This window comes from Taudactylus pleione, unplaced genomic scaffold (genome assembly GCF_031769625.1).
Source record: "Taudactylus pleione unplaced genomic scaffold, aTauple2 ptg000016l, whole genome shotgun sequence".
Lineage (NCBI taxonomy): Eukaryota > Metazoa > Chordata > Amphibia > Anura > Myobatrachidae > Taudactylus > Taudactylus pleione.
The window spans coordinates 14,997,971-15,025,479 of NW_028284418.1; the positions used below are offsets into that span (position 1 = coordinate 14,997,971).

The window sequence follows — 27,509 nt, forward strand, 5'->3', positions numbered from 1 at the left end:
CAAACCAACCAGGTTTTGCCTTATTAAACTCAGCCGTTTTAAGTATATTTGCTACACCCTATCACACTTGGCCCGCAGTCCTACATATATCCTTTACTGACAGGGGAGGGTTATCCTGAGGCTGTCACAAACAGTTTTACACCGGGACTGTGCTCGTGCTACGACCATTGGACACGCAAAAAAACCCCTATTTTGGAACACTTGAACAACATGACATTAATAGTGAGAGCAAAATGCATGTGTTTTTGTGATTTATTCTGTTTGTATTGATAACATTAGCTTATTATTGAATTTAGCGGCATGTGTGAACAAAATTGAAAATAGCTGCTTTTAATCCATATTATAGTAATAAATTTGATTATTTTTAACAGTATTCTGCTTAATTCACAGACTGCAAAATAACATTTCAGGATTCCCCTTTTTGCTGTTTGAAAATTCATGATAGATATATTCAAGTGTGCCTGGGTGGAGAGGGATGGCATGAGGTACTCCAGTGGTAGTGTACTACGTGTGTGTGTGTGTGTGTGTGTGTGTGTCATAGTAATGTGTGGAGGGGGATGACATGGGGTACTCCAGCAGTAGTGTACTACGTGTATGTGTGTGTGTCATAGTAATGTGTGGAGGGGGATGGCATGAGGTACTCCAGTGGTAGTGTACTACGTGTATGTGTGTGTGTCATAGTAATGTGTGGAGGGGGATGACATGGGGTACTCCAGCAGTAGTGTACTATGTGTATGTGTGTGTGTCATAGTAGTGTGTGGAGGGGGATGACATGGGGTACTCCAGCGGTAGTGTACTACGTGTATGTGTCATAGTAATGTGTGGAGGGGGATGACATGAGGTACTCCAGCAGTAGTGTACTACGTGTGTATGTGTGTCATAGTGATGTGTGTAGGGGGATGACATGAGGTACTCCAGCAGTAGTGTACTACGTGTGTATGTGTGTCATAGTAATGTGTGGAGGGGGATGACATGGGGTACTCCAGCGGTAGTGTACTATGTGTGTATGTGTGTGTGTCATAGTAGTGTGTGGAGGGGGATGACATGAGGTACTCCAGCAGTAGTGTACTACGTGTATGTGTGTGTGTGTCATAGTAATGTGTGGAGGGGGATGACATGGGGTACTCCAGCGGTAGTGTACTACGTGTGTGTGTGTCACAATGATGTGTGTAGGGGGATGACATGAGGTACTCCAGCAGTAGTGTACTACGTGTATGTGTGTGTGTCATAGTAGTGTGTGGAGGGGGATGACATGGGGTACTCCAGCGGTAGTGTACTACGTGTGTGTGTGTCATAGTAATGTGTGTAGGGGGATGACATGAGGTACTCCAGCAGTAGTGTACTACGTGTATGTGTGTGTGTGTCATAGTAGTGTGTGGAGGGGGATGACATGGGGTTCTCCAGCAGTAGTGTACTACGTGTGTGTGTGTGTCATAGTAATGTGTGGAGGGGGATGACATGAGGTACTCCAGCAGTAGTGTACTACGTGTGTGTGTGTGTCATAGTAATGTGTGGAGGGGGATGACATGAGGTACTCCAGCAGTAGTGTACTACGTGTGTGTGTGTGTCATAGTAATGTGTGGAGGGGGATGACATGAGGTACTCCAGCAGTAGTGTACTACGAGTATGTGTGTGTGTGTCATAGTAGTGTGTGGAGGGGGATGACATGGGGTTCTCCAGCAGTAGTGTACTACGAGTATGTGTGTGTGTGTCATAGTAGTGTGTGGAGGGGGATGACATGGGGTTCTCCAGCAGTAGTGTACTACGTGTGTTTGTGTCATAGTAATGTGTGGAGGGGGATGACATGAGGTACTCCAGCAGTAGTGTACTACGTGTGTGTGTGTGTGTCATAATAATGTGTGGAGGGGGATGACATGGGGTTCTCCAGCAGTAGTGTACTACGTGTATGTGTGTGTGTCATAGTAATGTGTGGAGGGGGATGACATGGGGTACTCCAGCAGTAGTGTACTACGTGTGTGTGTGTGTCATAGTAATGTGTGTAGGGGGATGACATGAGGTACTCCAGCAGTAGTGTACTACGTGTATGTGTGTGTGTCATAGTAATGTGTGGAGGGGGATGACATGGGGTACTCCAGCAGTAGTGTACTACGTGTATGTGTGTGTGTCATAGTAATGTGTGGAGGGGGATGACATGGGGTACTCCAGCAGTAGTGTACTACGTGTATGTGTGTGTCATAATAATGTGTGGAGGGGGATGACATGAGGTACTCCAGCAGTAGTGTACTACGTGTATATGTGTGTGTCATAATAATGTGTGGAGGGGGATGACATGGGGTTCTCCAGGGGTAGTGTACTACGTGTGTGTGTGTGTCATAGTAATGTGTGGAGGGGGATGACATGGGGTACTCCAGCGGTAGTGTACTACGTGTGTGTGTGTCATAGTGATGTGTGTAGGGGGATGACATGAGGTACTCCAGCAGTAGTGTACTACGTGTATGTGGGTGTGTCATAGTAATGTGTGGAGGGGGATGACATGGGGTACTCCAGCGGTAGTGTACTACGTGTGTGTCATAGTAATGTGTGTAGGGGGATGACATGAGGTACTCCAGCAGTAGTGTACTACGTGTATGTGTGTGTGTCATAATAATGTGTGGAGGGGGATGACATGGGGTACTCCAGCGGTAGTGTACTATGTGTATGTGTGTGTGTGTCATAGTAGTGTGTGGAGGGGGATGACATGGGGTACTCCAGCGGTAGTGTACTATGTGTATGTGTGTGTGTGTCATAGTAGTGTGTGGAGGGGGATGACATGGGGTTCTCCAGCGGTAGTGACACGTGACAATAAGTGAATGGTGGGGGAGCATATGTGACAAGAGAGATGTTCCCCTACTATTCACCCCAATCATGTTACAATATGTCACTGATGTTCCAGCCAATAGCATGTGTTTCTGCAATTGCCAATCTTTATTGTTGTATCTCCCCTTTGTTATTGGATGTTCAGTGTGATTGGTGTCCAAGACAATCACACCTGTCGCAGCCTATGTATGAAAGTCCCATACTGTAATATGTGTTTTCATTAGAGATGAGTGGGTTCGGATCTCAGAGATCCAAACCCATCCGAATTTCGGGGATCCGGGGCGATCCGAGCGCAGCGACCCCCACACTGCCGACACTCCCACACTGAGGACACCACCAGCACCCCTGCACTGCCGACACAGTCAGCAAACCTGCACTGAGGACACCGCTGGTACCCCCGCTCTGCCGACACCGCCGGCACTCTGCATTGAGAACACCCCTGCACTGCCGACACAGTCAGCAAACCTGCACTGAGGACACCGCTGGCACCCCCGCTGTGCCAACACCGCCGGTACCCTACACTGAGAACACTGCCATTCCATGTACTGAGGACACCGCCAGCAACCCCCGCACTGCCGACACAGTCACCAAACCTGCAATGAGGACACCGCTGGCACCCTGGCACTGCCGACACAGCCAGCAAACCTGCACTAAAGACACCGCTGGTACTCCCGCACTGCCGACATCACCGGTACCCTTCACTGAGGACACTGCCAGCACCGCAGCACTGCCATTCCATGTACTGAGGACACTGCCAGCACCGCAGCACTGCCATTCCATGTACTGAGGACACTGTCAGCAACCCCGCTCTGCCAACACTGCTGTCACAGTAAGTGTACTATTGGTGTATCCAACACATACTGTATAACACACTGTATCCGTGTTGGAAATTAGAAGCTGAACTGCCACATGTTAGTGCCGCTCACTGTGTGCCTTAGCTTAGTCAGCCAGCTAGCTGGATGTACCCTTTGGGCCTTAAGTAGATGAAGCAAATAATATTGTGAGGTGGTCAAAATTGATTGGAAATGACTGGAAATAAATGTTATTGAGGTTAATTATACTGTAGGAACAAAAAACAGGCCCATTTTATGTGATATTAGCTGTTTTTATAATTTTTTAAGAAAAAAATCCAGATCCAAAACCAAAACACGAAAAAAAAACACGGAGGTGAGGTTTTGGCAAGACCAATCCAGATCCAAAACCAGGGGAGATCCAGATCCAAAACCAAAACACAGGGGTCGGCGCATATCTCTAGTTTTCATATTCAAGTGTTTCTTTAAAAGATTATGTCTAACCAACTGATAATTTACTTATTTTTCAGAGTCAGACTTTGCAGGTAAGGTTATTCCTAACCTGGTAATCACACTGACTCATAGGAGTTCATTCTCGTTCCTCATCTAATAATTTGTGAAAATCAAAAAGCACCTCTAGTCATTTTGTGCTTAGTACAGGACATCCACTGTTTTTATGAAATCTTGACAACAATTTACATGTACAGTCAGAATAACCCAGATCATATATCAAATAATATAGGGTGAAACTGTATTGGCAAAAATCATTCAAATGCTAACAAGAGGCCCAAAAGTGCCCATAAAATTAGATACACATTGAGGCTTATGTACAGCACTGATATATATGTTGCATTATGGAGACAAACAAGTGGCATATAGAGTAAAGCGGGCCATACACGGTGCGATAAAGCAGGCGATCCGACGGATTGGTACGATTTGGCTGCTATATCGCACCGTGTATGAGCATGATGCCGGACCGAGCGTGCACCCGTGGGGTCGTACATCGCACCCCCTGATCTTATTGCAGGAACAGTCGATCAGTGGATGCGATGTGCGATCCCATGCAGCGCTATGCGGGTGGGGGAGAAAGGAGCCGGCATATCGGGCGGTCGGCCACCCGATCGCACCGTGTGTGGGGACCGCCCGATATGTCGGACATCGGATCCCCCGTCGCGCTGCACAGTGCCTATTGCACCGTGTATGGGCGGCTTAAGTCTAGAATAGAAGAGGATTATTATAAATACTGACAACAGGGTGAGGGCATCTGAAGTAATTACCTAAATTTGCTGTGCTAACCCGATCATATTAAGCTGTTGATATGTTAATACTTCTAACCGGAGCAGATATTGTGAGAGGAACCCCCAAATTTCTATCATGTAGTTTAAAATCAATGCTGCTGTGAATGCTTGGACTCCAGGACAGAAATCTCCATCTATGGCCCATATCCAATTAGCTGCAAAAAAATTTTGAACGCAAAAAACTGTTTATTTTCGACGACTTTTAGGTCTTTTTCGCTGATTGTTTTTTCGTGCTATCCAATTAAACACAGTTTTTTACGTCTGAAAACTTTCTGTTTATCTCACGAAAACATTCGCAGATCTATTTTCACTGCCACGATCGTGAGAAACACAGCCTCTTATCACAGATTTGGTTTCCCCTGATAAGTGCCGGCATTGGATAGCCCCGGCCGAGGTAATTAGCCGCAGTGATTTACCGCGGCTAATTGGATACCGGCCTTAGGGGTAAGATTAAGGAATGAAGAGAAATTTACCGGCTTAGAAACTACTGGTTATAACACAAATAAATACAACACCTCTCTAACTGATAAGATTTCTTCCCCAATCCATTACAGCGCCATTAGAAAGATTTGTTTTATAGACTAGATAAGATTAACAGCCATCATATCTTCCCATTAAGTCATTTGTAACATGGGATCGCTGCAGCTTCTAGAAGCAGTAAAACCTTTTGCTGTAACACACTGGTTACTCCAGTAACTCGATAGTCCAGCAAACACACTTAGCACTGCAGGGAAATGGATCTTTCTTCTCACAGAACTTTGCTGCTTTGTAAGACATTTAACAGCATTTACTGTCCACACGTGACCAGTAATGCACATGCCCTTAGTATGAGGGATGCCATCATGATAGAATGAAGAGATATTTATATTGTACCTCTTGTCCTGGGTCTGTCAGTACTCCAGTTTTCCTGCTGATGCTCACAGCCTTATCCCTCTCCCAAGAAAGAGTGTTCACCAAGACTTGAAGCTCTCCCAGTCTCCTCTCCCTTTCCTTCAGTTCAGCCTCTAGCTGTATATATAAAAAACCTTTTCATCGCAAATAATGTACCAAAAATATTTTAGAGTAAAGTTAGTTGGTAACAAGCTATTCACCCCTGCTGTGGTCACCACTCTGCACCCCTGCTTTGGTCACCACTCTGCACCCCTGCTGTGGTCACCCCTCTGCACCCCTGCTGTGGTCACCCCTCTGCACCCCTGCTGTGGTCACCCCTCTGCACCCCTGCTGTGGTCACCCCTCTGCACCCCTGCTGTGGTCATCACTCTGCACCCCTGCTGTGGTCACCACTCTGTACCCCTGCTGTGGTCACCACTCTGCACCCCTGCTGTGGTCACCACTCTGTACCCCTGCTGTGGTCACCACTCTGCACCCCTGCTGTGGTCACCACTCTACAACCCTGCTGTGGTCACCACTCTACAACCCTGCTGTGGTCACCACTTTGTACCCCTGCTGTGGTAACCACAGTGCACCCCTGCTGTGGTCACCACTCTGTACCCCTGCTGTGGTCACCCCTCTGCACCCCTGCTGTGGTCACCACTCTGCACCCCTGCTGTGGTCACCCCTCTGCACCCCTGCTGTGGTCACCCCTCTGCACCCCTGCTGTGGTCACCACTCTGCACTCCTGCTGTGGTCACCAATCTGTAACCCTGCTGTGGTCACCACTCTGTACCCCTGCTGTGGTCACCCCTCTGCACCCCTGCTGTGGTCACCCCTCTGCACCCCAGCTGTGGTCACCAGTCTGCACTCCTGCTGTGGTCACCAGTCTGCACTCCTGCTGTGATCACCACTCTGCACCCCTGCTGTGGTCACCACAATGCATTTCTGTAGTGGTTGCCCCCATGTACCTCTGTAGTGGTTGCCCCCATGTACCTCTGTAGTGGTTGCCCCCATGTACCTCTGCAGTGGTTGCCCCCATGTACCTCTGTAGTGGTTGCCCCCATGTACCTCTGTAGTGGTTGCCCCCATGTACCTCTGTAATGGTTGCCCCCATGTACCTCTGTAGTGGTTGCCCCCATGTACCTCTGTAGTGGTTGCCCCCATGTACCTCTGTAGTGGTTGCCCCCATGTACCTCTGTAGTGGTTGCCCCCATGTACCTCTGTAGTGGTTGCCCCCATGTACCTCTGTAGTACTTGCCCCCATGTACCTCTGTAGTGGTTGCCCCCATGTACTTCTGTAGTGGTTGCCCCCATGTACCTCTGTAATGGTTGCCCCCATGTACCTCTGTAATGGTTGCCCCCATGTATAGTATCTCCAGCAAACACCAGAAAATAATTTACAATACTACTAAAGGCATTATTGCAGGATGTACTAGACAAAGGGGGGAGGGTACAGATTTTTAGACTGTTTACTCAAGAATTGTATTTTATATTAACTCTACTCTGCAATCATTCTTTTACTCAGACTGCACTAAGTCCAGTACACACTCAAATTCATTTTAAATATGTAGTATGCGCTCTTAAGGCCTAATAAGCATGCTTGGACACTAACAATGCGAAAAGCAAATCAGATGGTGAACAATACCTAAATAATATTCTTTTTTTTTTTTTTGTCTATATTCTAAGTTCTGCTGAATGCAGAAAATATTCCTATAATGTGTGCAGACAAACAGTCTGTGTCACCCAGAGGACAGGTGCAGGCGCACTTGTGGCCATGAAAAGTAAACAGGTTTTAATCCCTGGCCACCTACCTGTTCCTTAGCTCCACTGAGACTTTCTATCAATTTCTCCGATTTCTGATACTGGGCTTTCTCTGCCTGCTCACAACGCTTCTGACAGTCCAGCTCAGCCTGCACTTTAGCCTGCTCAAACATACGTTCCCTGTCCAATGAGCATGCCATCTGCTGCTGGTACCTGGTGGGAAAAGAATGGCCTGTAAAAATCTATATAAGCACTACAGACACAGCCAGGCATGGCTACTTGGTAGAAAAGGGTAACAAAAAGCACTTGGACAAAGTAAAACAAATTATCCTCATTTCACCAATGTTAAGCAAAATCACCAAAGTACAGTGTAACCTGGGCGACAAGGAGTTAACCATAAAAAAAAGATTTTACACTGATTCTAGGCATTACACCTTTATTACTAGGAATGTTCCCTCCCACTTCCATCAAAAGGGGAAGCCCACAGTTTTGCAGCCCTGTAACCAGTATCAGGATATACTACAACAGTATTCACATGAAATCTGCCAATCATTTAATTCTGAAATTTATTAATACATTTTACATATGTTACCAAAAATTTTCTTTCATCTGCACTAAATTTAAATGGCCACTTTGAGAAAATACCCTAACAACTTTCAGAAAATAAAGTAGTATGTATAAAAATAATTATATATTGTAATAATAGTGAAAGAAGTAGTGACACCTACAGGTCACAGTGGGTATATAACTGAATGTGTAAGACTTGTGGCAATTATGCAGGGTTGGGTATAATATCCCGGGGGCTACTGAAATACCGACGCCAGAATCCCAATGCTAAGAGTTCCCGACAGGGGCAGGTAAGTACACTAACCCTGCAAGCATAAAGAGACAGATGGAAGTGCACACTCTAACTATGCTGATCCTAATAATATAACTGCTAAATAGCATCAAAGAGGTTCTTTGCATAATAATGGCCATAATTATTAGGTGTCCTCTATCAGGCAGGTCCTTAACACAGTGCTACAAGTCTCAGCAGGTAGCACCTCACATTGTGCTTAGGGTGTGCAATCTAGGGCCCCTCCCCCTATGTATTTCGTACTGTGTGTATGTATGTACACTGGAAGGACGAGTCTCTTTCCACCTTGATTAGCACCCCTCCTACCTGTTCCTGTGAGTTTTTAATTAGCAAGGAGTCCTTGCACTCCAAAACTTCACATCTAATGAGGCACAGTGAGGGTAAGACCTATTATATATATGCTGTGTGTCAGTTTTGGGACTGGTACTGGGGTGCGGGGCTCTCTGGGCTGGTGTAGCTGGACTGCTTCATGGCATGATAATGTACACTTTTTCACTTCTTTAGTTTGTTTTTTATATATGTAGCACTTTATACACTTTTTATTATAACCTCCTACTTATGTAGGACTTAACACATAGGCTTTCTTTATTATTCTTTAACCCTCACTTTAATCTCACACTAGTGTGAGCCATGGGGCGGTTCTGCTGGGTTCCCTATATTTGTTCCATAGGAGTGTTAGGGACCTGCCTGATAGAGGTCACCTGGATGCGGTGGGCAGGCCCATAATTATGGCCATTATTATGTAGAGAACCTCTTTGATGCTATTTAGCAGTTATATTATTAGGTTCAGCATGGTTAGAGTGTGCACTTACATTTGTCTCTTTATGCTTGCAGCACTACAATCAGCAGGTAGCACCTCATATTGTGCTTAGGGTGTGCAATCTAGGGCCCCTCCCCTTAAGTACACTAACCTTATCCCTCTCTCCCTCCTAGCCCTCCCTTAGTGGTGCCTAATCCTAATCTCCCCGGGGGGTGCCTAATCCTAACTCTCCCCCCGGAGGTGCCTAATCCTAACCCCCTCTCCCCGCACCCTAATCCTAACCCTCCCCGGGGGGGTACCTAACCCTAACCTCCCCCCGGAGGTGCCTAACCCTAACCCCCCCCTCCCCGCAGCCTAACCCTAATTGCCTAAACCTAATCCCCCCCTCCGCAGCTAAAACGGGCTGGCTTACCTTGGTTTGGGAAGCCGTGTCACGAGATTCCGGCGTCGGGATCTAGACGGGTGTCAGTATTTAGACGCCTGTCTTTAGTCCCGTGTCAGGATTTAGACGCAGGTATTTAGACAGACGGTTTGTTGGCCGTCGGTATATCAACTATATCCCAATTATGCAGTGTTTGACATATGTAGTTAGACACCTGGTGCAAGTGAGCCGCCAGGTCCTGTACAACTCTACTTACGCAGAGTGTCTTTTTTGACCGAAAATGCATCTTAGACACAATGCAACTAAGATGCACCAGAAGCCTGCACTGAGTCATTTCATATGCAACACTTATATATCTGTGTGCGACAGGGTCTGTAAATGAAGCACTATGAAACTTGTTGTGGATAAAAGCTGCACTGTACCACTTCGTATACAGATTCAGACTCAATCGCAAGTGTCGCATATTCAATTAATCAGTTCAGTCTCCTGGTGGAGGCTTTGCAAAAAATAATAATTCTTAAATAAAAGTATTTTCTTTAAAACGCAATTTAGATAAGAATTAATCACGTAAAAAAGTAGCATTTTATGTCTATAATTGTATGCTTGTTTCACCAGAGATAAGCAAGAATGGACCAGGGTGTCCTATTGTATGTTGTATGTCACTTTGCCCCACGATAAGATTGTCAACACTATTTCATTCAAATAAACAACCTAGAGATGTTCTTTGTGCCTGTTGGCTATGGCCTGGTCATTACAGATAATATAATTGGGCAGTGGTTCTTTATCACTGGTGCTGGCTTTTTATTGGGTTTATCTGCATGTAGAGATCAATACGATCTAAATAGCAGGTATTAGCGCTTGCAGTTTTGTCTTTTATGTTCTTTATCAAGGATGCAAAAAAACATTTCTGAGGGCACGAGGTGGCTATATTTTTAACAGAAATTAATTTTACATCTAGATTTGTAGATCATAAAAGTAATCAAACCCCAGGCTGAGATATCTGTCCGCATACACAAAAAACCTGTCATCCAATCACAGTGCCTCAATGTGAAGCAATAGTTTGCTTAACTCAGTTGGGCCAACCATCTAATTTTACTTACAAATAACCTGTTCCTGCAGTGGTTGTTTTTTTTTTTTCTCTCTCTCCTTTGACCCTTCCTCTCTCTCTCTCCTCCAACCATGACTCTCTCATCTGGCACCTTGTGCCCTCTCCTTTCTCCTGGGACCACTCCTTTCTGCCTTGCCACCTTATCCCCTCTCCCTTTCTCCTGGGACTCTTCCTCTGTGTCCTGCAACCTTGTCCCCTCTCCTCTCTTTCTCCTGAGACGACTCCTCGCTGTTCTGGCACCTTGTTCCCTTTCCTTACTCCTGGGACCTCTCCTCTCTGCCCTACCACCTTATCCCCTCTCCTCTCTCTCACTCTTAGGTCCACTCCTCTGTGTGGCACCTTGTCCCATCCTCTCTTTCCTGCTACCTTGACCTTTTTCTCTCACTCCTGAGACCCCTCTTCTCTGTGTGCCACCTTGTCCTCTCTCTCTCACTCCCAGGACCCCTCCTCTGTGTGCCACCTTGCCCCTTCTCTCTCTCGTGACCCTCCTCTCTTTCCTCTCACCTTGTCCCCTCTCCTCTCTCGCTTCTGGGCCACCTCCTTTCTATCCTTCTGTCCCTAACACCCACTGAGAGCCGTGTGCGTGCGTGTGTGTGGGGGGGTCCTCACCTCAGCTTGTGTGAACTGCTAAACAGACATTAAGGAGGTTATATTATAGCTTATAATGTTGTAATCACTGGAATGGAAAAAAGACTGTGGAGTAGGAGTTATACAAAAATGTAGATGGGGTAAAGGCTGCTAATGTTACTGTGATGGGGACAGAGGCTGGCAATGGTACTATGAGAGTGACACTGGTTGGCAATGTAAATGTGATGTAGACAACAACTGACAATGGTACGATGATGGAGAAAGTGTGATGGAGACACAGGCTGGCAACACTACAGAAATGTGTACACAAGCTGGCAATGTTGCAGCCATAGGCACACAGGCTGGCATTTTTATGGTAATAGATACACAGGTTGGCATTTTTTCCCGTTATGTTTTTATTAAAGAAATCAAGAAATCAAACAAGTCAGGAGTCAATCAATCAGGGCAATTGACATATGGAAACAGCATCATGTCACAAGGCAGAGGGAGAGGCATATAAGTAAACAGGCTGGCAATGTTACAATAATGGGTACACAGGATGGCAGTATATGTTTGATCAAGTTTACTACTTGGGAGTAATTATATGCTGGTCACTACTGCATCTACTGATGTATTTCCTGCCAACAAGCACCACCACAAGCCTAATAATTCTGCAACATACTATTTGTTTCTTTTAGAATTGCAGTACCTAAATGTTGCAGCACCTTATCCAGGCCGGACAGACAGAGCTTCTCTAATAGTCTAATAGCTGATGTAGATCAAGCACCAGGGCAGTGAGAGAAGCGGTTTGAAGGTATTGAGAAAATTATTTTCATTAAACTTATACACCAAACCTGTTTTGTGTTAGGCCAGGGAGAGCCCTGGACACTTTGAAGTTCAGAAGCGGGACATCCTTTTACACCCAGTGGGAGGCTGGTCTAAAAAAACAAACTTCCAAATAAAGTCTGTGTACCCTGTCAACCAAGTAAAGACAACCCAATGTACTATACACTGAATGGTCAAAGTGGCCTATTAACCAAGTTGGCCAACCAAATCACAGTTTGTGCCTAACTCGCACCTACCTCTCAATGTGCCTAACTCGCACCTACCTCTCAATGTGCCTAACTCGCACCTACCTCTCAATGTCCTTCTGGTATTTACTGATCTGAGCTTTCAGCTTCTCCTCCCCCTCCTGCAAGGACTGAAGCCGAAGGTCCTTATTTACAGTGTCTTTGGATACTTGGGCGATGTAAGAATCCCAGCCAGCCTTCAGTGTGGTAGTCTCATCCATTAGCCTTTAAACGGGTAGAAAAATACATTTATGGAACAAAACTTAATTAAATGAAAAGCATTTTCTTCACCTCAGTTTGGCTGGACTGTTTCATTTCCAAAAAAAGGTATCAGTTTCCTGTTTTATTCTACTTTACCTTCATGCTCTCTTACCAGATATTGGATTATATGTCCATATGTATGTGAACTGTTGGTTATACTGTATGTTGTCTGTTAAGAAGCCTTGAACTTTATTACGTAATATTTAAAATAATAGCATATATTTATTGATTCAGGTTCTATCTAAGAAATCCTCCTAAACTAAGCACAAAATTAAGATAAATTAAAGTGTGTAATAAACAGAGGTAATGAAGTGATTTAAAATGAATGTTTGTTGCACTTAGAAATTGCAACCTTTATTAATACTATAAATAATGTTAAAGATTATTAATGAGTGAGGTGACTCATATTGTCTGACAAATTGCTGCATTTATTGTATCTGCGCCAAAGAGTTTGTCTTGCCTATACGATACTTTATTAATACTATCCCATATGCAGTTGTAATGATATTATCTCAGTTTGGATTATGTTATAATCTTCCCTCCAATGGTAAATTCCGCACCATTTAGAAAGCCACCAATTTATATACCGCAACCCAATGGCACTATCCAAATACTTTATCACACTCCGACTTGTACTCTGAGTCTATTCCACACCTTCAAATTACTGTATATTTAAAAAATGTCTATCCACACAGACAGTGCATTAATCACACCAATATTAGGTCTGTAGTCTACAGCCATGGCCAAAAGTTTTGAGAATGACACAAGTATTGGTTTTCACAAAGTTTGCTGCATCAGTGTGTTTAGACCTTTTTGTCAGATGTTACTATGGTATACAGAAGTAAAATTACAAGCATTTTATAGGTGTAAAGGGCTTTTATTGACAATTACATTAAGTTTATGCAAATAGTCAATATTTGCAGTGTTGACCCTTCTTTTTAAAGACCTCTGCAATTCGCCCTGTCATGCTGTCAATCAACTTCTGGGCCACATACTGACTGATGGTCGCCCATTCTTGCCTAATCAATGCCTGGAGTTTGTCAGGATTTGTGGGGTTTTGTTTGTCCATCCACCTCTTGAGGATTGACCACAAGTTCTCAATGGGATTAAGGTCTGGGGAGTTTCCAGGCCATGGACTCAAAATTTCAATGTTTTGTTCCCTGAGCCACTTAGTTGTCACTTTTGCCTTATGGCAAGGTGCTCCATCATGCTGGAAAAGGCATTGTTCGTCACCAAACTGTTCTTGGATGGTTGGGAGAAGTTGCTCTTTTAGGATGTTTTGGTACCATTCTTTATTCATGGCTGTGTTCTTAGGCAAAATTGTGAGTGAGCCCACTCCCTTGGCTGAGAAGCAACCACACACATGAATGGTCTCAGGATGATTATCCCTTTAACATTGTACACTGTTCTAATGCAGTTACATCTATGCCTTGTGTGTAGCCCTTATCCTCCTGGCCAACTTAGTTACCTATAAGTGTGAGATAACAAAATAGTACAGTATATCACAGCAATAACTGCATATGACCCTCAGTATTTCTTATCAGGTAGGTAGTGTGCAGGGGGCATAACATCCCCTGCCCCCAGGGTACTGATGCCTGGTCATGGCTCATGCTGAATAATCATCTATACCTCTCACATGGTGCATAGGCTCAGTGTGTTGGAACATTGGCCGCTTACAGTATACTGGACTGAAGGAGGTGGGCACAGTTTGTCTGAGGTGCCACACCGGAGTGCGTTCAGATCTCCTAGCCTCAGCCTGCACAGTAGGTAGTGCCTTCACACTTAGTGCCTGTGGTCTACCTATTCTAGCTTATTGGATTACTTTGATATTTTTCATGCTGTTAAGAATTTATATAGGTTTAGATATATTTAAATAGCGTTAATAGTCCTGAGAGGCAGTAGGTATAACATGCTATGACCCATTGGTAATGTGGGCTATGCAGACATTGATTCTTCCTATTGTGACCAATCCTGGCTGTTATTGTTTACAGAATGGTCAAAAAGTAAGTATATTCAAAAGGAGGAGGCTAGTGTCTTTAGTACACTGCGACCAGAAGTCTGAGTATCACAATGCTGCAGCCCCAATGTTCACTTTAAAATGGATTCCCAAAACCTATTTCCAGTGGCGTAACAAGGAGGCCTGGTGCCCTGTTCCGGTCCCGCTCCCAGAGCACATGACGTCATGCACAGAGGGAGATTGGCTAACAGCACCAGGAAAAGCAGCACTGTGATTATTAACATGAGATAAAAATGAGAGTTTGACGACAAGACTAAATTTTGTGCCTCATGAGTTAATGAGCTAACTGTTGCCACGCTGGACAATGCCAGCAGCTATAAGCAAAGTAAATATAACTAAAGGGACTGATACTGTCACCACCAATGCTCTTTGCTTTATCTGTTTTTGCAGTGCCGAGCATGGGGCATGTAAATGCTAGTTATAGTTGAATAGCAGGCTATGCATAAACGGGAGGTTGTGTCTGACAAATCTTTGCCAGCTCTACGGGCCCGATTCAGAGTTGGACGCTATGCCGAAGATTACGGAGTTCAGCGATTTTCAGTAAAACGCAGTTTTTGTATAAGTTGCACTGCGCATGTAACAAGGTACAATACCGTATTCCGTAACAGTGACTACTTACTTGCAGTGTGATTGACAGTAGGGGAGCGCTAGGGGGAGGCCACAGGGAGCGGCAGCAAAGAGCACAGGCCTGTCACAGCCTGTATCTGTGATCCTGTACTCATGACATATGGCTCCGGAATCTCAGTTCCCATGGCCATTCTGCAGGGCCATAGGCTCACTGAGGACTGCGATAATGGAATCATCTGCAACAATTCTGTGTCTTTGTACACAGAGGCTTGGATTTGCATAGCCGCAGATGGGCAGCTCAATAAATCTCCCGGCGTCTGTGACACTTGCATATTTTCGCATAGCAGCTGCATTAGCATCTCTTTAACATCATGTCCCACTCCAAATAGCACCAAACATATTCATTATCATTGGGCCACATACTGCACTGGGAATATATGATCGGAATTGGAGAAGACTGAAGAGAGAACTCGCAGAGAAAAAAAAATTGAGAAGAGATGGAAAGAAAAACAAAAACTACTCTACTGAGATCTTCAAGCAAACTTTCAAGCCTCATCATCATTAAAACTAGTTATAAACAATCTATATATACACAATGATATATCTCCTTTGATGAATCTCCTCTTTTCCTCAAGTACTTTGTAAAAATAACCCCCAAAAAAAAAAAGGATTTCGATACTGTAACATATATGATCACTTTGAATTGATTGGATTCCACCCTGTGTTTTCCATTTTTTCCTAATGCTAAAAGCACTACTGCCACCTATCATTTGAAGACTGGTACTGCACAATATACCCTCAAGGAAGGTTATCATAACAAACTTTTATTCAGACACAGTTGTGCCCATTTTTGAGCAGACATTTACAGCCTAATTACCTTTTATAATATTGGGACATGTATTGCCCACTTGATACACAATCATGTCAAAATGGTATGATATGGTGACAGGCTATGCTTGGCTATACACTGCGATTATATACTGCTGACTGCACTAATAGCCACAAAGCAAGGAGCATGTGTCGCTATTTTTTTACTTATTTGTAAAACAACGCGGAATGTGGGAAATGCCCTCCTGCTCTTCTGACAAGCATGTCCCTGTGTACCATCACTTTCACATCAAGGTATTATGGATGATTACATTAACGCCGCCCAGCTTACACTCATCTCATTATCAGTCAAGAGAAAAAAAGACAACATGGAGACTAGTCCGTTTCTTGGAAATCATCACATTGTTTTCTCTGGATCACTAACTGACAGATGCAGCATAACCTAACTGATTTAGGGGACATGTAATATATTCAAGAAATGTAGGATTAAATGCTATAATTTGTAAAGTATATTATACTATATGTAAGTAAATGCATTCATATATCGGCACATGTAAATCACACATTTCCTATAGCAGTATGTATATTAGAAAACGTCTAGGTTTTCCTGTGCTGGGACTGTGATATATATATATATACATATATTTATTTCTGTCTTACCCCTGTATTGGCTGCCCAGCATAGCCAGTACAGGGTTAAACAGAATGGGGAATGTGGGGAAGCGATTTATTTAAATTTATCAACTTCACAGGTTGCTGTAATAAACCTGGATCCCACTAATATAATCTCAATATGCTTACAGTGTGCACAGCTGTAGAACATTCGGTGTAATGTTTAGTATTGCTACTGTGGTTACTCACTTTTCAATGGCGCTGTCTTTTTCTGCCAGCACTGCTTGCTGATTGCACTGCACTCTATGCTGCTCCATCTGCAGGGTCTCTACACACATCTGCAGTTCTTTCATGTGTTTCTTCAGCTGCTGTACCTGCTCATTGTGAGCTTCCTTCATGGACCCCAGTGCTGACTCCTTCTCACGGGCTAAATGGTCTAGCTGCTCATGTCTGCCAATGAATCATTAACAAGTGGGGTCTTTAAAGTATCAAATTGGGAACGTCAGTCTGCTTAATACATTTTATACAACAGTATTAAGTAACCATTATCAATATTTTACTACCACTCACCAAAGTATAGCGTATGAGCCATAAATGAGTGTTTACATACAGTGGTCACTATACATTAGGCAGAAAGGATCAGCTGTAATGGCCAAAAACAACTTAAGAAACTACTGGATCCTAAAAATGACAATTAGGATATTCCAGCTATGCATTTCATATCATATGTATGTGTACAGCTCCCAAAATGTACACATGCAAAATCAAAACAAATATGCCCCTGCCTGATCTGTCTAAACCCTGCCCAAAAATAACCTCTTATGGGTGAAGCTCTGCCCCTTTCAAGGCTTGCTAATCAGGACTGAGACAGGATCAGGACACTTGGGTGGAATGTGTATGCACACTTTAAATGTGACAGAAAGTATATATACTGTAGCAAATATTGGGCCTCTTTTAAGTTAGGAGTAAATCAATCATACACCTTTGCAAGACCAAGTTGTGTTGCAGGGACAGGACAAATTTAACATGCACAGGCAAATTTATAGGTTAGAAGACTAGGAACACAAATTAGGACTAATATATAAAAACAGCTTCGGCAGCCATTGGAATGCCATGTAATTTTCCTCCTTCCCGTGCTAACGTGAAGTCTAATTAAGAACTGCTTGGACTAGGCTGAATATGTCACTGGATTACATGATAGTAGTCTTTGTGATGTCACTCAGCCAGAGTATAACAGTCAGTGCTTGGAGTGAACACTCAGTCATCAGCTCCTCTCTCTCCTAGATTTAATATTGCACGGTCTACGGTCCATTTATGTTCTATCTGAAAAAAATCTCCTTTGTGGTTAAGAAATAAAATTTCGCAAATTATATGAATATGTTCTAAAAATAAAAATTATCATTATTAACACATTTGGCATACACTGTATATGAAATTATAGTTTAATGTTATTTTAAGGGTTTCATAAAATATTGGGAAGTTTTCCAGCATATTCATGTTATAATCAAGAAGAGTAATACTAAGACATAATTCTATGTGGTCACATTAATATAATGTATTGAAAAGCACAACAAAGAAAACCCAAACTCAACTCTAATTAACATTACATACATTCACACATTACAAACATACACACGACAAGGGGAGGCGACATATCGAATCTGCGAACCCCTTGTGGTGCCATATAAGTAAAGGATAAGAATATTAATAATAATCTACTACTAAGGAAAGAAGCCTCTAGGATCATGAAGCTAAGCAGTTACCCCCAAAGGCCTTAACTAAGTCATTATGTGGAATAGCTTTATTTAACCTCTCTTACCTTGTATTTAATAAATGTCTTTATATCCTGAATTGAATTTTGTATTCTTCATTTTTTTTTTTTTTTTTTAGTTAACCTTTTTCCTTATTTTTTTTTTTTATTAAATAACCGTCACTCGGTACCTTTACATGATTTTCCTTTTTGCACAGTTGCACATTAGGATGCTGTTCACTTATTTTATCTGTTTAACTTTTGGTTTCAGTCATGTGTTATGTTTATTTTTAGTCTGAGAAACGCAGGCGTATCTGTCCGTTCAAACTCCATTACATGGGCGTGCATAAATTAGCCACTGCTCTGCATGTCCAAAGAGCCCCCAGGGCTGCGGCACGTCAGAGCTTCCGCAAGGGTAAGATGGCCACCAATGTGCGGCGATATTACCGATATTTGCGCAGGTATGCGTCGTTGCACGCAGGTAAGAAGGCAGTAGTGGGAATCTTTATGCCCGGGTGATCTTTGCTAACATTACAATATTTTCTAGATTTAGACGCCTGTCATTTAACCCTCGCCGGGATTAAGTAGTCTAGAAGCCGGCAGTTGGCATTCCGTCCGCCGGCTTCATAAATGTATACCCAATCCAGCACACCAACTTTGGGATGTGATGAAACTGAAGACTTGGAACATGAATGTGCAGCCAACTGACTGTAGCAAGTGCTTGACGCTACCGTGTCAATATGGACCAAAATCTTGTTCACAGCATCATGAAACAAACAATTTCTGCTCTGGGGCAAAGGGGGCTCTTATGCAGTACTAGCCCTGACATGGTAATGTGAGCAGCAATGTCTGACTCCGTAGAAGCTTAGAAATAGCAGCAACTATTTTATATTTGTGCGTGTTTAGTGATATTAATACATGCTTCTTGGTTTTAATGAAAAGCATCCCTGCATCTATAATAAAATGCAGGCATTATTGTAATAGTTCTCCTTCAGAGCCAGCACTGTAATAGTTTATGTGTTTAAAATGTATTTTCCATTTGGAGCCACCAAGCAAGTAAGTGCCTCCTTCCCCTTCACTTGCAGCCGGCCCAGAATGTTAACTCTTTTAGCGCCAGGAATCTAGAGCCCCCTTATGTTTATATATGCGATATGGAAAATTTCACAGTGAATTTGCATGGCTGTGGTTATTACCATACATCTTTATGAATAATTAGAAAAAAGTAACGAGGGGAGGCAGTAATATTCTTATTTATATATTTATATATTATTCATAAACCTCCCCACATAATTGAATACATATTCCCACTAGACAGGATTGTTCAATGCACAATGTGAGATATTTCACACTTTATTCCACTAATTGCATTAGGCAAATTTGGTTATGCTTAATCTCAATTTATATAATACTCTTTCCTTTGATGAAATAAATCTTTCAAATATATCACCTCTCATTCACAAAGCTACTTTTATAAAGAGAGATCATTTATATCCACCTCAAAGCATCTAAGTGCTCTTATTTGCACATAAATCACAGACTCCTGTGCTTTGTATCTTTATTTTCTATATCCTTTACGTTAATTGCAAAACCTCTTTCTAATCTCTTCTAATTACTGAGTTATGTCTATCCACTAATGATTATACTGTTCTATTTATTCTTTTGGTTTTAGATCAACCAGTAGGACTTTATATGCCCTAGCACTCTGTACCTCTGATACTAGAACGCTCGGAATAGTTCCTCTTACTGACAGGCTGTGATTGCTCCTAACTACAGCACTTATATGGTCAATGTGTATTCAGCGCATTATCTGCATTGTGTATATTCAAGTGAAACCAAGAACAATGTGCCTTGTTTACTTTTCGGTCAACAGTTGACCCAAGCCCTTCAATGCACACTGACTAACAACGCTATACACACTGCTAATAGGATATTTTCTAATCTCTCTATGTTCTACCTTGATAACGGCTTGTCCTGATTTTTTATACACTAAAACCTCCGACTATGACATCAACTTGATTATTTTTGTACTGCTAATGCATTAAAAGCACAAAGTACGTATTCCCTGTACATAACTAGCGGACTTGTGTGATATAGCTGTGCAACAAGGAAGCTAATCTGAGAAATGAGTCAGGAGACCAGGGACCAATATGACTGAGCCATGCAACACTGTCACAATCACAAACATTGTACTTTTCTCACAATCGTGACAGTAACAAATTCTAAGCCACTACAATTCTGTTTGTGTACAGCTGTGATGCAAAAAAGATGCTAAAGAGCAAAAGTCCAAAACTAGCTATTCGTTGCGTCTAACTCACGTCACGCATCTCATGCCCTGAGGCTCAAAAAAGGTCAGGTGCTGAGGACACATCACTATGGGGATTGCATGGAGTTGGACTAATTTGCGTGAATAATGTAGGTGTAAAATGCAACCTAAAAAAAATGCATTTTGTGCATTATGTTGAGCTGGAAACAACTTGTGTCCAGCTCCACAAAGGGAATCGGTATGGTTCAAATCCCGACGCCGGAAGACCGGCATGACAAGATCCCGATAGGTAATTTTTTTTTTTACTATACCTAACCCTCCTTTAGGGGTGCCTAACCCTAACTTCCTCCCCTAGTGCCTAACCCTAACTTCCTCCCCTAGTGCGTAACCCTAACTTCCTCCCCTAGTGCCTAACCCTAACTTCCTCCCCTAGTGCCTAACCCTAACCTCCCCCCATAAGTGCCTAAACCTAACCCTCCCTCCCTGCACCCTAAACCTAACCCTCCCGGGGGGGGGTTCTAAACCCTAACCCACTCTTCCCCTAGCCTGACCTTAACCCTCCTGGGGCGTACCTAACCCTCCCCCCCGCGGCTGTTCGCTCCCGCTGCCCGGCTTACCTTCGCTTTGGTGTGCCGGGTGTCGGGATCCCATCGTAGGGATGATAGGCATCGGGATTTTGAAGCCATTAGTCCCCTGCCGGGATTTGACAGTTGGGAAGCCGGCGGTCGGCATTTCGACTACAACCCCTACAGGGTTATCATATGTGGCAGGCGTTTGCCATGTGAGAACAGTTGTATATGCACCAGGCTGAGGCTATGATAAAATGGTAGTATATGCACCTGGCGTTCGTCAGAACAGTTATACATGTGCCAGAATGACGCTAGGATAAAATGGCAGCAAATATGCCTGGCTTATGCCAGAAGACTGTGTTAGTAGTAGATGCCAGTTATAAAGTATAGTGACGAATATGAACAGAATATTGTACTTTAATCTAGTGTCATATTCATAACAACTGGATAGTGTTACTAATATATACTAAAGATGCATTTACCACCTAAAATACATTTAAATATAGCTACAAAAAGACTATATAAAAGTCCTAATTAAGATCAAACAAACACTGACATGTGTTTTGCCAAACTTTAAAAGTCAAATGGGAATTTTCTTTCACTGCAACAGACAGAATGCAAATGTCAAACAAATAATGTGAATAGACTGCAGTAACCACAATAATAATTACACAGCATCAGAAGGGTTCTAGACACTCTATCATCAGAAGCAGCTCATAATTATCAGTGTGTATTTTATACCAGGGGTCAAGCACCTGGAAGATATATAGCTCCTACCAGGCACCCCTGGGTTGTGGTCTGAGGGCCTGATTCAGCAAGGAAAGCAGTTGCTAATTCGAACACAATCAGTCGATTAATTAGCACTGCACATGAATCGCAGTGCACGATCTAGCAATTGTGATAGGAACTGCGTCTGCAGAGGCTACGCAGACCCAGAGCAAAGTGATTGACAGGAAGTGCCATTTGTGGGTGGTGACAAGGGTGGACTGGCGAACGCAGGCATGCCCCAGTGCGTCTCAACGCTGTTGCAGGGGCGTGCATAAATTAGCCACTGCGCTACCAGACACAGCCTGAGGTCTCCCCCTTTGGTGGGCGTGCCTGCCAGACGGAGGCGTTCCCATGGGAACGCCTACCGTCTCAAGCCGGCCCCACTGACATCACTATTGATGTCAGTGGGAGTGATTTTGGCTCTGATAGAGCCAAATTCACTCCAGGGCTTGCGGCAGTGAGACCCTACCGCAGGGTCTCCGTCGCATGCCCGATGGTCGCGATGGTCAAGACCATCGCGACCATCATCATGGACGCTCGCTATAGCTGTGGGTGGTCACCCACAGCTATACGAGCGTCCAGGAGGCCGCTCCATTTTCATGGAGGAGGGCCCTGATTCAGAGCGAGCGCTCTGGTCAGAGCGTTCATCTCTGAATCAAGCCCTTAATCCATACAAATTAAAATGACACTCACAAAATGATTAAGAAACATGTGCAAAATAAATGTTGGAGGTCCCCCCCAGACGTCTTCCAGATAGTCGCAAATCAAAGGAGTCACAGGAAATGCTCCCTCCTGCTGATGGCAAGTGGTGCTGTTAGGTACAGGCTGAAGTTCCGGGTCCGCTGGTGCATCCGTGCGTGTGGAACCTCATCTTTAGAATAAAGGGATCTCTTAACATAACCCCAAAAGTGTGGACTAATTCAGAGGTAATCTTATTTATACTCTAATACACTTTTATATTATTTTACATGTAAAATACTGACTTCATTATTGAGAACATGGGGCCTGATTCAGACCCACTCGCGAGCGGCTGTCCGCTCGCAAGTGGGTCGATGTTATGCACTGAGCATGCGCACGACGGAGGGAGCTCCGTCGTGCGCATGCGCCAGACGCGACGAGCGAAGGAAAGTCCTTCGCTCGTTGTGTCCGATCAAAGGGGGCGTGCTGTCAATGTTGATTGACAGCACGCCCCCTTTGGTGGGCGTGCCGGGGGCGTGCCTCCCTGACGGGGGCGTTCCCACGGGAACGCCTCCCGTCAGAAGCCGGCCCACTGACATCACTAGTGATGTCAGTGGGAGTGATTTTGGCTCTGATAGAGCCAAAATCACTCCGGAGCTTGCGGTTGAAAACCTCAACCGCAGGCTCCGGCTCGCAATTTCGATGGTCGCGATGGTCTCGACCATCGCGGCCATCAAAAAGCACGCTCGTATAGCCTGTGGGTGGTGACCCACAGCTATACGAGCGTCCAGGAGGACGCTCCATGAAAATGGAGCCCGGCCCTCATTCAGAGCGTGCGCTCTGCTCAGAGCGTATGGCTCTGAATGAGGGCCATGGTCTGTGATCTAAGTGGCAGATCATCTCACAAAACCTTTTGTATCCATCATTCATATATAGAAGGAAGGCAATTCTTTTTTGTTATGAGAAGGTGGGCTGCTAACTGGTGTTACTGTTTGTTGCGCAGGGGCCAATTCCATTTTTCGGTATATTACATAAACACCTGATAAGCTTATAAGTCTTCACAAAGCAAAATAGTACTACCCAATAATATGTAAAAACAGCATCAGCCATGTGATTTCCCTCCATTAGCTGATAACACGCAGGCAGGCTGAGAACAGCTTGGATTAGATGATGTCACTGACATAAATCATAGTCTTTGTGATGTCACAATAACAGTCAGTACATGGAGAGAATACTTAGTTATTAGCTGCCTCTGATCAAGAGTGGACTGTAACTATTTACTGTATATCTCTAAGTCCCCGGTCTGACATTGCATAGCCTAAGGTAAGCTTATGTGTTATCAAAAAAATGTACATTTCTGATCAAATACTTAACTTGACAATAATTATATGACTATGGGCCCGATTCAGCAAGGAACGCATGGATGCAGACGCACGCAATAGGTAGATGTTTGTGGTCTGCGCATGTATCTGGGTCGCAGTGCGGGAAACCGCTCACTCCGTCCACAAAGGTGAGCGCAGTGAATACTCAGACCCAGGGAAAAGGGATTGACAGGCAGTGCCATTTGTGGAGGGTTACGGGGAGTGGTTGGCCGTTACAGGGGCGCACATAAATTAGCCACCGAGATGCCAGATGCAGCATGGCGTCCTTCTGCATGGAGGAAGTCTTTCAACTCCTGCGGCAGGGTTAGGTCTACCTTTAGGGTCGTATTCAATTAGAAGCGAAAAGCCGAGATCCGCGAAAAAAATATATCGGCGATTGCGACTTTTCGCCAGGCGGAAATTTATCTCCATATTCAATTCCATCCGCTTTTCACGTACGCGGAATAGTCAATGCAATAATAGGCGAAAAAGATTTGCCTCTTTTGGGGTGCAAAGGTGGGGAAACCTCTCACCACCCTTGGGACAGCCCCCCAAAGGATACCATAAAAAAATAAAAAAAAAGTGAGGAACACCCTCAAAAAGTATTTTGAATTTGGGGGTGAAAAAGCACAAAGTGGGAGGACAACTTCGCAAACTAGTGAAATAAGGTTCTGGGGGTGCTCTAAGAAGGGGCCAAGTGTTTTTGGGATTGCAGGTGCTTTTATGATGGTAGAATTTCGCAATTATTACAACTGCACTGATGTTAAAAGATGCTTGCACCCATTTTCAGGTAACCAAAATTTGACAGGACTACTTATTTTCTCCAAAAAACAATGCTTTATGCTATTCTTAACCACTTGTGCAAATATGCTAATTAGTGGCAAATGTGTGAACTTAAATACCCCAAACAGTTGTATTAGGGCTAATCGGGCACTACTGCATTGATCCCCAATGTTTCTGCATCTTTTTGGGGGCTTCAGGCTGATTTCCCCGATTCTGACACCACTTTTCGCCTATACTGACTTCGCGTGTCTCCGTTTTCACGTCTCTTTAGAACTGAATAGGGCAAATCACGGGTACGCACACGATAAGTTTCCGCGGCTAAAATACGCGATGTAGGCGAAAAGTCCTGCATGCAAAACTTTATCGCGTACGCGAAACTAATTGTCTGTGTGCGGATCTGACGTTACTCGATGTTCCCGATGTTTTCTCAGCCTTGTGCATTAGTACGGACGTTAGCGGAGGGTAAAGGGGGCGGCATTATGTAGTGCTGGGCGTCTGCATCTTTGTGCTGTGATTGCTGTGTGTATGCAATCATTAGCATATTCTCGCAGCGACCGGGTGTGTGCATCTGCACCCGTGCGTTCCTTGCTGAATCAGGCCCAATGTCAGAAGTACAAATGGTTCCACATACATCTAGCCTCCTGGCGTGTTACACAGCCCTACTTGTCGCGCCATGCTGTGGCGTGACTCGGTAGCACCAAGCGTCTTTTTGTGCGTCTCTTTACCTTTTACATGCGTCTTATTTGCACAAATATGGGAATAGATAGCACAAGCAGCTTCTGCTCATTAGAATGATATGCAGCATGCCTATGATCTCTGAGCGAGTGCGGGTGTATCTGCATGTGAAACACTCAGTTAAGCTGCCCATCCACTAGCAGACTTGTCTTTGAAAGATGAAAGATCAAAAGATTTTCACAAATCGTTCATCAATTTATTGTTCATGTGCATGAACGATTTGTGAACAATTGCACAAAACGACCAAAGACCATAGACCAACAATTTTCAAACCAGTTGTTAATAAAAGTGGGCTGAAATTTTTATTTAAATCTATATATGTTATGGTAGGTCGTTGCAGCATTGAAAATGTGAATGATTGAACGATAACGATGCCCAATAACGACGGATTGACGGGCAAAACAGGACGACTGAAACGACCGTCGTGATCGTGCATCGCTGGTCATTTAGGGCATTGTACTACACGATTTGCACATGATTTTCAAGCAATTGAGCGATAACGACGGTCGTTATCACTCAATCGTTAGGTTTAATCGCCTAGTGGATGGGCAGCATTACAGTGTCAGCGGCTGTAACACTGTAACGTAGAGTTCAGCATGCAGATACACCTGCAGCCACACACAGAACATAGGCATGCTGCATATCATTGTAATCAGAAGAAGCTGCTTGTGCTATGTATTCACATTGTTGTACGAATAAGACGCATATGAAGGTAAAAATATGCATGAAAAGACGCTCGGCGCTAGCGAATCAAACTGAGCTCCCACGTTAAGTGTGGCGCACGGAGGATAGATGTATGTGGGCACATATGTAGAATGTATTAAAAGCATGCTAGAAAAAAAATCTTTACATTTGTACTAGTACAAATTACATCGAGAGGTTACCTATACTGCTACAAGATCACTGTTAGGACAGTTTTAGAGCTTAAGTTGGATTTATGTTGACTGTAGGGATAAACTGTTAAGTTCATATTTAGAACACTGACCATGCAGTATATATAAGTGAACAGTGGTAATTATCTTTTGCTCTGCCTTAAAGAGGAGACTCCCCTTTTAAAACAAAGAATTTCTTTTTATGTCACATAACAGCCACCAGAGGGCTTGGCATTGGGTACATATAAAGTATAGAGTAGAAAAAAGGCCTGCCTCTCAATTGTTTTGATTTTGGCAGGACAGTCACAATATTGGGGGAGAATGGGACTATAATGAGGTTGGCACAATTGCAGGAAGTAGGGAGGTATGTCTCAGCATAACATGGTGCCTCTTTGTGTGGGAAATTTTTAGGATAGAAGAATGGGCAGCTTAGCATCTCAGAAGTACCAGACATGCCCCAGGCTCGCGGGCACACCATCATACCGACATCACTCTTTCATAAAAAACATGTTGAGAGCTATGTAAATGAATTCAGCACTACAGGCAGCATGGAATAATGATTTACAGTATGTTATCCAGGGTCTGTGCTACTAGAATAATTACACTCTAATAGAAATGTATGTCTCTTAGTTACCGATTCAATTAGCCGCCGAATTCTGACCAGTGAAGTCCTGCGTTAATTTTATGCGCAATATTTTTGTTTAAAAACATTGTAGCAGCTTGCGGAATGCAATTGCATGGAACTAATGTGGATATTTGCCCTAATGCCGAGTTACTTAGACATTTGTCTTCATAGCCATCATTATCAGCACGCACTTGCACCAGCCCTATCTTCAGTGCTTGATATCGGTATGAAATCAAACTGATCTCTGCGTATGCACAACATAGCTTAGCCCGCTGTTAGGTCTGCATGCCCTCCCTAAATTAAGCCTACATCCAAATGCAGCATTGCCACCCAGTTAAACCCATTCACCTGCAAGTAGAGATGTGACTGAGCTTCATGTGACTCAGAATCACCAGTAGATCTGTCTGCTCAGCTACAGAGCATGCACAGCGAGACAGGACCTGGATTAGCCTGCAACTCTGCATCAGACCCACAGTAGGCTGTCCTGTACCATCTGCATATCAATCCAGGTTGACCTAAATCTGTGGAAGCAGTGAAG

At 43.8% G+C, this 27,509-nt stretch overlaps 1 protein-coding gene across 2 annotated transcripts in view; it reads right to left on the minus strand.

Annotated features, from left to right (window-relative positions):
* The window catches only part of CCDC57 (coiled-coil domain containing 57), an 82,322-nt gene that overhangs the window by 15,800 nt on the left and 39,013 nt on the right, over window positions 1-27,509 (minus strand). For both annotated transcript variants that reach the window (XM_088474935.1, XM_088474934.1), the window contains exons 7-10: window positions 16,817-17,017; window positions 12,350-12,508; window positions 7,591-7,753; window positions 5,780-5,914 (exon numbers count right to left, since the gene is read on the minus strand). In XM_088474935.1, the coding sequence (XP_088331061.1) occupies window positions 5,780-5,914; window positions 7,591-7,753; window positions 12,350-12,508; window positions 16,817-17,017 (658 nt within the window). The remainder of the gene's footprint in view (window positions 1-5,779; window positions 5,915-7,590; window positions 7,754-12,349; window positions 12,509-16,816; window positions 17,018-27,509) is intronic.